Here is a 12,012-nt window from a genome sequence, read left to right on the forward strand (position 1 = left end):
CTTTTTCTATGCAGCACCGCCTTGGCCCGGTTGAAGCCAGCTCTCCTCTTTGCCACCTCCGCGCTCCAATCCTGGTATACACGGATCACCGCGTTCTCCCATCTGCTGCTCCGCACCTTCTTGGCCCATCTCAGCACACTTTCTTTATCCACGAAGCGATGGAACCTTACCACTGTCGCCCTTGGCGGCTCATCTGCCTTGGGTCTCCTCGCCAGGACCCGGTGAGCCCCTTCCAGCTCCAGGGGGGTCGGAGAGGCCTCCACACCCATCAGCAAATGGAGCATCGTGCTCACGTACGCCCCGGCATCAGCTCCCTCCACTCCTTCGGGAAGACCCAGAATCCGGAGGTTCTTCCTCCTCGACCTGTTCTCCAGGACCTCAATTCTCTCGGCCCACCTCCTGTGCACCGCCTCGTGCGCCTCCATTTTTACCGCCAGGCCCTGGATATCGTCCTCGTTAGTGTTCACCTTATCATTCACCTCACGAAGCTCCACCGCCTGGGTCGTCTGGGTCTCCTTCAGCCCCTCGATCGCCAACAGCATCTTGGGTGTGACCACGTCTCTATAACTCCTATCTATGACGCTTTCCACCATCTGCATGCTCCTAAGTGCATCCAACTGCTGCTCCAACCGAACCACGTGGTAGGTGAGGAGCTGCCATTGGTTACACTTTGTGAAGGCGTAGTCGATTGGAACGCTGGAAGCGTCACAGATCTGTCACATCTCACAGTTGGAACACTACCAGAATGTTTGGCTTCATTCACAATCCCTCAGACAATTAAGCTGTCCATGCCCACATGAAATACCAGGCTTGGGTTAATATATGGCAAGTAAAAGTCTCTCCACACACAAGCCAGTGATGATCATCTCTAACAAAAACACATAACCTCAACCTTTGACATTTAATGGTATTACCATTATTTCATACCTCACCATCAACATCCTGGGGATTATACAGACCAAAAACTCAACTGGACCAGCCACATACATGCTGCAGCATGTACAGCAGGTCAGAGATTTGGTGTTCTGCGGCAAGGGGCTGACCTTCTGACTCACCAAGGCCTCGTGACCATCTAGGATGTACAAAACACTCCCCACTTCTTGAAAAAACAAGAAATTTGACACTATCCAAAACAAAGCAGTCTACTTGATTGGTACTTCATCCACCATTTTAAACACCCACTTCCTCCACTACTGCTGTACTTTAGTTGCAAGATAGACTATCTATCGGATGCGAGTCACCATCTTCCGAACTCACGGCCTTCACACGGCAAGAGTAGCAAGTGCATGGGAACCTCAATACTTCAAAACTCTCCTCTGTCCCTACTTGATCAGTTATTGTTGCTCTTTCATTTTCACAGGGTCAAAATCCTGGACAGTGCAACAGGCATTGTGGGAATAACTTCACCATAAGGATTGCTGCAGATCAAGAAGGCATTGGCAATAAATGCCAGCTCTGCCATCAACTCCCGTTATCACAAAAATGAAGGACTCCAGATAGGGAGACCAGATAAGGTAAGCAAAATCATTGTTTGAAGGATGGAAAAGAAACTAAAAGTCTGGATTTCTTCGACAATTTTTGAAGGAAGAAGCAGTTTGGGTGGGGTGCTTTCGCTTAAACTGAATACATGTCAGTTTAAGACAGTAAATAGTGTGGCTGATTAGATTAAAATTCATATACTAAGGGAAGTGAATTAAAACTTTCAAGGTGGTAACAATAGAAGATGATAAAACAAGAAAGAGGGAGCACTGACGGCAAAGGGCACTGACGTGAAAGATAGCACAAGCTGGCAAGGTAACAACTCACAAAGGGGTGCAGCTGAGAGATACCAAAGTATCAACACAAATGGGAGAAATAAAACATGTGGTATGGAGTGATAAAAACACAGTGGTAGAAAAGAACAAAGAAAAATCAATATTATAGCACAGAAATCAGGAAACAGATTAAAGGTCAATGCTCCACAATCCCTGGAATCAGAATTGAGTGATATGAATATAAATGTAGTAAGCATCCAAAAAACATGGAAAAGTTGGAAGCATTAATAACTGTGGCTAGTTACTGTGCAATATTATGATTATTCCAATTAGGCTCAGATCCGAACAAGAAAGAACAGGTCGAGAGAGAAAAAAATATCATCGCACCAGAATGCAATAATGTTCTTCAGGTTGCACTCTGAATAAAAAAAGTGAAATGCTACAATTTTAGTGTGCATTACAGGTCCTCAGCAGTGCAGGTGAAAGAGAGATATGCAAGAACAAGTAAGAAAGAAGAACAGATGGAGTAGATAGAGAGAAACTATGTTCGTCAGATGGGGAGTCTAGGAGTAAGGAACAGGGTCTAAAAAGTAGGAGCAGATCTTTCAGGTGTGAAATTAGGAAACACCTACACACAATGCTGGTAGAAGTTTGGAACACTCTTCTACAAAAGGCAACTTATGCATGAAAAATTATTCAATTTCAAACTGGGATTGATAAGAGTTATGTTTGCCAAAGGTTATGCGCCAAATATGCATAAATGGAGTTAGATCATCAGCCATGATCAAATTGAATGGTGGAACAGGCTCAAGGGGTTAAATGGCCTACTCCTGTTCCAAGATCAACAACATGGATGGAATGACTGTCACAAAAACTGAAATAAAAGTAATGCACCTGTTCAAGTCGGAGACACACTTTATGACCGATTTCTAGCTCAATATATTTCTAAACCAACAAGAATCATTGCTTAGTTTATTTAGTTTAGATTTAACTATGAGCAATCATTTTGGACAAATAACTGATTTTAACATTAGAATAATTAGAAAGTAGTGACCAAACAACAGTTGAACACAAGAATAAAAAAGGACAATTAAGTGTTAAAAGGAAGATTCCTTGACTGGTAAAAGCTAAATGAGCAAGGATCTGGCCAATACTAACTGGGCAGAAAAGTTATCAACAGATCAAGAGACCAGCAATGGAAAATGTTAAACTGGTTGGATAACATACAAAATAAAACATATTCCGATAAAGATTAATCAAAGAATTGAGATCTGTGGATAGATTGAATAAAACGGAACAGAAACTGAAAAATGCGTATGTGTTAAACTTAGTGAACATAGAAACTTTAGCAATAAGGCAACAATCTAAAAGGACTATGAAAATGAAAAAAGAACTTAAGTTAATAGAATAATAAATAGAAAAGGCTTTGTAGAAGAATATGAAAATAGGAGAAATGGTCAAGAGGATAGGATTGCCAGATTTGACTCTGACTGCAGAAAATAAAGACATTGCAAGCATTAAATAACAACTTTGAAGTAGAAATGCAGGTACACTATAGAACAGGATTTCTCAAATAGTGTTCCGCGGAACCCTGGGGTTCCAGATCACACATCTTGGGGTTCTGCGGTAGTGTGGGTGGAGCGTAAGATAGGCCAGGCTTGTCCAACCTGTGGTGTTCAACTGAATTAAGTGATGTACATTTGAAAACTGATATATAGCTGCTTGCCCAATCAGAAGCTGGTTCCTTCCTGCATTAGCTGCTCTTCGGCTCCGAGTGAGCTTATCAGCAACCAAAGTAGTGAGAAACCAATGTGTGACTGGACAAGTAGTAAACAGTGGGAAAGTAAGTTAGAGGTAAGTTCCTGGGTGAAGCCCAGAGTGGGACCGAGGGGAGGGTGTGGGGCGGGAGCAGGAACTGGCGCGAGTGGGAACTGGAGCGAGCGGGAGCCGGAGCGAGCGGGAGCCGGAGTGAGCGGGAGCCGGAACCGGAGTGAGCGGGAGCCGGAACCGGAGTGAGCGGGAGCCGGAACCGGAGTGAGCGGGAGCCGGAACCGGAGCGAGCGGGAGCTGGAACCGGAGCGAGCGGGAGCTGGAACCGGAGCGAGCGGGAGCTGGAACCGGAGCGAGCGGGAGCTGGAACCGGAGCGAGCGGGAGCTGGAACCGGAGCGATCAGGAGCTGGAACCGGAGCGAGCGGGAGCTGGAACCAGAGCGAGCGGAAGCTGGAACCAGAGCGAGCGGAAGCTGGAACCAGAGCGAGCGGAAGCTGGAACCAGAGCGAGCGGAAGCTGGAACAGGAGCGAGCAGGAGCCGGAACCGGAGCGAGCAGGAGCCGGAACCGGAGCCAGCGGGAGCCAGAACCGGAGCAAGCAGGAGCCGGAGCGAGCGGGAGCCGGAACTGGAGCTTGCGGGATCCAGAGCGAGCGGGAATTGGAACCGGAGCGAGAGGGAGCTTAAACCGGAGCAAGCGGAAGCCGGAGCGAGTCGGAGAAAGCCGGTGGCGGAGAACAACAGAAAATACAAACAAAATAAAGGGGGGGGGGGGTCAGTCAGCTGGATGGCATCTACTTTAAGGCTGTTGAAAGAAGTCAGAGGGAGAAAGCAGAGACTTAGGCAACAATTTTCTAAATACTACATGAACATGCAAGTTGTGCCACGGAACTGGAAAGCAGCCAGGAGTATCGGATAACTATTCAGCAATTAGTCAGATGTGGGTAAACTCTTACAATCTGCAATTCAAGATAGAAATAGTGAGTATTTAAACCACAGTTATTGAAGGACAGTCAGCATGCATTTGGTAAAAGCGAGTTGTTTATAACAAGTTCAATGAGAGATCTGAAGTGATCAGATAGATTAAGGGAATATAATAGATATATGTGTATAACCACATAGGAACCTGTGCCCTGAGGCTTCTCAGTTATTTAATAAGATCATGGCTGATCTTTTACATCAACTCCCTTTTCCTGCACAATTTCCAAAGCCATCAGTTCCCACAGAGTACAAAACTATCGATTGCAGCCATGAATATTCTTCAATGACTGAGCATCCATAGTTCACTGGGGTAGAACATTTCAAAGATTCAGAACTATCTTGATGAAGACTCCTACCAAAAGAAGTGAGCACAGAGATGGAAGCGACCAGCCCGAAATTCATTGAGGGGAGGGTGTATAGCAAGGTTTTTCCGCAGGTTGCGGGTGGGTGTCAGAAGGGTTGCGGAGCTAACGATCACGGTGTTCTGAATCCATCAGCTGCTAATGTAGTTTCCCAACATCAGCATTCAGAAGCTTGCAGGGAAATCCTTCCTAAAATGTCTATCCAGTCCTCCAGAGGGAGCAATTAATTGATGGATTTCCTGTAACCCTCCCCCCAACTCATCACCACCACCAACCTCTTCAGGCGGTGGCTCCACTTTGAAAATCTAAGCCACAAAATGTTTGGAAGATTCCTCAACCTCTCCTGGCCAAAGCTGCGGCCCAAGGGTTTGCCCAGCTGTGATCTGTCTAGACTTCCATCCCCCTAGACATGGACCCCATGTGTTGTGTCCTGGTGACGACATCAAGGGGACCATACTCTCCCTTTCCACCCAGGAGACCATGCTGCAGCATAAAGAGACCGTCATGACACAGAAGGAGGCTATGCTTAGTAGATGAGAGAGTCAGAGCCCTTGGTAAGTGAGCACAAACCTGAACAGGGATTGTGTGCATGTGTGTGTGTGTTGTGGTGGTGGTCTTGGTGATGACAGCAACAATACAACCAAGGCAATGTGTCCATGCAGACAAATTGCAAGAAGATTTTCAAGCTATGTGGTTGCTGCTGAGGGGCCAGAAGCGCGTGTGTCAGCGAAGGCATGGAGGCACATTCAGTGGGAGCGAATTGGCTGCCATTGCAGTAAGAGTTACATTGTTGGAAACAACAATCTTCACAAAGTGACTGCAATGGCATGTCTTCTGGTTGGGGAGACATAAACACATCACGAGGCCACAATTGAATATCTGAGAAATTAATGAATATTTTCAATGTCCATTTTGTCAGATTAATGACAACCAGAATGGTTAGTTTGTCAGTTGTCTATGGGTCAGTGTTAGTGTTGTCAGCATTCATCAATATTTGTGAATTTTTTTCTAATTAGTATACTTTGAGGGTGAATAAACTTGCATCAAGTACTTGAAGTGCATTTAAGCCAATTATAAATCAAAACACGGTAGCATTGTGGATAGCACAATTGCTTCACAGCTCCAGGGTCCCAGGTTCGATTCCGGCTTGGGTCACTGTCTGTGCGGAGTCTGCACATCCTCCCCATGTGTGCATGGGTTTCCTCCGGGTGCTCCGGTTTCCTCCCACAGTCCAAAGATGTGCAGGTTAGGTGGATTGGCCGTGATAAATTGCCCTTAGTGTCCAAAATTGCCTTTAGTGTTGGGTGGGGTTACTGGGTTATGGGGATAGGGTGGAGGTGTTGACCTTGGGTAGGGTGCTCTTTCCAAGAGCCGGTGCAGACTCGATGGGCCGAATGGCCTCCTTCTGCACTGTAAATTCTATGATTCTATGATAATATCAAGACATTTGAAAAGTCAAAACTCAATTATCAGAGTCAGCATGGTTTTATGAAGGGTAAATAATGTTTGCCTAAATTGCTGGAGTTCTTCGAAGATGGAACAAGCCAAGTGGGTAATGGGGATCCTGTAGATGTAATATATCTGGACTTCTGGAAAGCATTTGATAAGGTGCCACAATGAAGGTTAATACACAATGTTAGGTGTAATTTATGAGCTTGGATATAGGTAAGGAAGTTTGTTGCAACTGTGCAAGGCATTGATGAGACCGCACCTGGAGTATTGTGCACAGTTTTGGTCCCCTTATTTGAGGAAAGATGTAGTGGCATTGGAGGCAGTTCAGAGGAGGTTCACCAGGCTGATTCAAGATATATGGGGCTGGATTCTCCGTTTGGGAGACTTAAGTCCCCATGCCGGCGTGAAAACAGGGTGTTTTACGCCAGGAATTCTGGCGCATTCCACCGATTCCCTGCTCCGTGGGAGGCTAGCAGCCAGGCAGCGTCGAGCTCCCAGCTCTAGCTGCCGATACGGCCTGGAGCATTGCTGGGTCCTGCAGCGGCCGCGTTGGGCTTCCTGGCAGACGCAGCCCACGAACTCTGCCTGCAAAAATAGTCTCCCCCCTTCACACAATGTTGACATAAATTCAATGCACCAGAGCCTACTGTATAGTGAATAAGAACAGCAAAACTAGATGATTTATTTTCCCTCCCTTTCCTGGGACAAGAAAACTTTAGTGTCTCAAACAATGCATTGAATCAGGTTAGACTGGGTTAGCAAACATTGACCTATATCAGTCAGTTTGCAAAAGTGGGTCCTGGGGAAAAAAAAGTTTGAAAAACACTAGCGTATAGGGATGAAGCAGAGTCCTTTGCTCAGTACAGAATCAGAGAGGGGAAGGTTAGAGGGAACAGTGAATATACGGTAAAGGTTGGGATTGGAAGGAGTGGGGTCAGAGGGACGGGAGAGTGTGCAGGGTCCTGGATGAGTGTGCTGGAGCTCACTCAACAATTTCTCCTTTAACTCTCACTTCCTGCAAATAAAATATGTGGTTATGGGTACTGCCGCATGGGCCCCAGTTAAGCCTGTCTTTTTGCGGGTATGTGGAACATTCCTTGTTTCAGTCTTATTTATGCCCTCTCCCACAGCTCTTTCTCCATTATATCGGTGAATATATCGGTGCAATTTTGTGCTCTTGTCTGTACATGGAAAAATGTATTGATTTTGCTTCCAATCTCCACCCTTCTTTCATCCTTCACATGATCTATCTCCAAAACCTCCCTTCCCTTCCTTGATTTCCATTTCTGGTGATACACTGACCACCAATAGTCATTAAAAACCCACTGACTCCCACAGCTACAGCTCCTCCCACTCCACTCCCTGTAAGGATCCATCAAATTTTCCCAGTTCCTTCACCTCCGCCATATCTGTTCAGATGATGCCACCTTTGAAAATTTTCTGACATGTCTGCCTTTTTCCTTAACCAAGATTCCCCCCAATGTGGTTGACAGAGCACTTAACACTGTCTGAACCATATTCTGCACCTCTGCCCTCACCCCTTCCCCTCCTTCCCAGAACCATGACAGGGTCCCTCTTGTCCTTAATTTCCACCTCACCGACCTCCACATTCAAAGAATCATTCTCACCATTTCCGCCAACTACAGCATGCCACTACTAAACACATCTTTCCCCCACTCCGCCGGCAGCATTCCGCAGGGGCCACTTCCTCCATGACACCCTTGTCCACACCTCCATCGCCTCCAAACCCTCATCCTCATCCCACGGAACCTTCCCACACAATCACAGATGGTGCCGCACCCTGCCCTTCACCTTCTCCCTCCTCACTGCCCAGGGGTCCAACTACTCTTTTCAGGTGAAGCAGTATTTCACCTACACTTCCTCCAAATTTGTCTACTGTATTCGCTGCTCCCAATGCAATCTCCTCTACATTGGGGAGACTAAACGCAGATTGGGTGGCCGCTTTGCGGAATACTTTCATTCCTTCCCAAGGTGTGCGATCTGTTTCACGGAGACATGGCTCACCCTTGCCTCACCGGACTGTGCCATCCAACACTGAGCACTGACCTTTTGTTCTCCTATTAGCACATTCAGTTACCTTTATGCCACTATTAGCAATTAGCACTTCTTCAGTCCTTAATGGCACAATTTGCACCCCTTTTTGCCTTATGTCAATGACATCATTGTCAATCTCTTCTTAACTTTGACCTATTCCTGACCTTCCATTCTCCCCAACCCCTACCCCGCTTCCTCTCCAACTGTATAATTCATTACATTTCTATCTCTCTTTAATTCTGTAGATGGGTCATATGAACTTGAAACATTGATTCTTCTTCTCTCTTCAGAGATGCTGCCAGATCTCCTAAGTTTACCCAGCATTTTTCTGCTTTTATTTCTTTCTAAATCTTACACGTTGCACTGAGATCACCTCTCATTATTCTAACCTCCAGGGAGCATAAGACAATTCAACTTAATCAATCCCCATTAGACAATGCGGTCATCCCGGAAATCATTTTTTTTCTTTTTTAAAATAAATTTAGAGTACCCAATTCTTTTTTTTCCAATTATGGGGCAATTTAGCGTGGCCAATCCACCTACCCTGCACATCCCTGGGTTGTGGGGGTAAGACTCACGCAGACACGGGGAGAATGTGCAAACTTCACACGGACAGTGATCCGGGGGGGGGCCAGAACTGAACCCGGGTCCTCGGTGCCATGAGACACCAGTGCTAACCACTGCGCCACCGTGCCACTCTGCCCTGAAATCATTCTAACAAACTTTCATCACACCCCCCTCGCAGGCGGATATATTCTTACTTTGACACAAAGACCAAAACTGTGCACAGTACTGCAGGTATGATTTCAAAGCCCAGTTCAACTGCAGCAATACTTCCTTATTCTTATATTCCAACCCCTCAAAGTAAAGGCCAACATATCATTTGTCTTCCTAATTGCTTGCTGCGCATGTCAGCCAGCTTTGTTTCCTGTACAAGGACACACAAATCCCTCCAACCACCAATATTTAATAGTTTCTCACTATTTATAAATATAGTTTTTTCTATTCTTCCTGCCAAAGTGAATAACCACAAATTTCCCCACATTATACTTCGGCTAACATCTTCTTGCCCACTCACTGAACCTAGTTATATACCTGTACAGACTGTTTGCTCCCTCTTCATAGTTTACTTTCCCACCCAGATTTACACCATCACTAAACTTGAATATATTACGTTCAATTCCTACATACCCCAGCAGTGGATCTTGAGTCACCCCACTAGTCCAGCAACCTGGAAATACCTATTTATTCTTACTTGTCTTCTGTCCTTTCATCAATTCTATATTCATGAAAAAATATCTTTGGGCGAGATTCTCCAGTCCCCCAGCCACATTTTTAATCGGCAGCAGGGTTCTCTCTTCCCTCCGATTTTCCATTGAAGCCATCCCACACCACCGGGAAACCTGCAGATGGGCTGCGCTACCAGCGGGAAAAGAGAATCACAGCGGCTGGAGAATTCCGGTCCTTATCTCATGCAACAAATTTGTGTGGCACCTTATGGAATGTCTTTTGAAATATCAAACAGAATACATCACTACTACCCTCCAATCTACCATGCTAGTTACATTCTCAAAAAGCTATAATGGATTTGTTAAACGGAATTTCCCTTTTGAAAATCATGTTGGGTCTGCTGCACGATATTATGATTTTCACTTCCTTAATAATAGATTTCAGCATTGTCCCGATGACTGATGTCAGACACACTAACCTGCAGTACCACAAACAGGTAACTCTGGAAGAACACAAGTGCATCCACTATCTCTGCAGCCATATATTTTAGAATCCTTGGATGGGGACCATCAGGTCCAGGTGATCTATCAGTTTTTTAACCCATTAATTATACCAATTTTTCTTTCCTAATATCAGTGACTTCAAGTTCTTCACAAATCTTTCGTTCTCTGTTATTTTTGGTCTGATTTTTGAGTCTTCTATTGTGAAGGCAGGTACAAAATATTTGTTTAACATATCTGCTATCTCTTTATTCCCCATTGGCCCAGATCGTCCAGTCAGCATCAGAGTGCCCGACGCTGACTGTTTTAATTTGTCCATTTACAACTTCACACGAGAGCCTTTGTATCGTCCGGTGATGGCTCCACAGGGAAGAAGGGAGGAACGCAGTTGTTGATGGCAGAGGGCCAGGTTTTGGGGGGGGGGGGGGGGTAGCAAGAATTCTCAGGATGGGTGGATGTCTAAACAATGCTTGGGGGATGGACAGGAATGGGTGGAGAGCATAAGACAATTCTATTTATGGGGGAAGCAGGAGGGAGAAAAGAGGTGGAGAGGAACACTATGAAAAGCTTTAAGTACAGGGTAAAACAGCCCAAGTCTCTGTGGTTCTGGCCATCTGTTCCCACTGTCGTAGGAAACATTGAGCAGTCTGTACAGGGTAAAGCCAGCAATCGGAAATTTAAACTTCCCACATAAGTATTGCAGATGTGTGCACATCAGGACTTTTTCAGAATCTAAAGGCTCATCAGCAATTAAGTTGAGTCACAGATTTCTCCCCGTTAACGGAAAGTTTGGGCCATTATTTCCCCTACCTCAGCCTTTCATTTGCATTCACTTTTGCTGCTTACTACTTTTCCACAACCTTGGAGTAACTCTGATACCTTTTATATTTCTTGCTAGTTTACTCTCATTCTATTTTCTCCTTCTATCAATGTTTTGTTCATCCTTTGCTGGCTTTCAGAAAACATGACAAATTTTGTGCAAAAAGCTTTTGAAGTAACAAAACTATTGCTTTCACACAAACAACAAAAAGACAAACATGCATGCTTCCAGCTTTAAACACCTACTTTAGCCTTCTTGGATTCTGGATCAAATCTCTCCAAAATTAGTTTGGCATTCTTGTATGTCTCCTTTTCCATGACTTCTTCAAGCTATTTGGAAACACATATTAGAGTTACATATCAAAGTTTGGTCATATTCAAAGCATTAGTTATACAGTACTAGTTTGAATATTAATAGACTGCAAATTACAAAATATGAGCTCAAGAAGAGTCAGTGTAGCAGGATCTTTATTGAAGACCTGCCTATGGAGAAAATGTGGCAATAATGACCATATCACCTCTGGCTAGTAACCTCATCACTTGGAATATTTGAGTTTTATTAAAACTTAATAAATTTAATAACTCTATTCAGTGAGCCCAATGCGAATGGGAGTGGAAAATCCTGGCTTAAGTAACCAAGGTAACAAATAACCTGGGAATAGAATAGGCTATAATAAAAGATTCATTAAAAATTAAGGAGTGATGAGAAATGTGTTAAGTGCCTGGGCAGCAAGGAACATAGCACTAAAACAAAAGTGTATGATGTCAAGAATTTACAAAAACACCAAGGTATATTGTAGGTGGTAACAGTTACCAAAATAAGAGCACTGTTCAGAAATGCATGCAATGTCAGAAAAAAACAGATAAGATAGAAGAGTAGCATGTACCAGCTACCAATGAAGCCCGGCTGCAAATTAAGCATGATGTTAAGCTGGCAGTCAAGGAACTTGGCATGGAGGTGCAGAAATATTGATGAAAGATACTAACAATTGGGCCACAAAAATGCCAAATTGATCGAGCAAAATAATTTTTTGGCTAAATAAGGTTATAGCAGCATTGTAGTTATGTTACTGGAGTAAAGGCACAAGTT

At 44.6% G+C, this 12,012-nt stretch overlaps 1 protein-coding gene across 3 annotated transcripts in view; it reads right to left on the minus strand.

The window, feature by feature from the left end:
• The window catches only part of lnpk (lunapark, ER junction formation factor), a 158,596-nt gene that overhangs the window by 76,795 nt on the left and 69,789 nt on the right, over positions 1-12,012 (minus strand). For all 3 annotated transcript variants that reach the window (XM_072476687.1, XM_072476679.1, XM_072476698.1), the window contains exon 7: positions 11,169-11,252. In XM_072476687.1, the coding sequence (XP_072332788.1) occupies positions 11,169-11,252 (84 nt within the window). The remainder of the gene's footprint in view (positions 1-11,168; positions 11,253-12,012) is intronic.

The sequence above is a fragment of the Scyliorhinus torazame genome, chromosome 2 (genome assembly GCF_047496885.1).
Source record: "Scyliorhinus torazame isolate Kashiwa2021f chromosome 2, sScyTor2.1, whole genome shotgun sequence".
NCBI classification, from domain to species: Eukaryota; Metazoa; Chordata; class Chondrichthyes; order Carcharhiniformes; family Scyliorhinidae; genus Scyliorhinus; species Scyliorhinus torazame.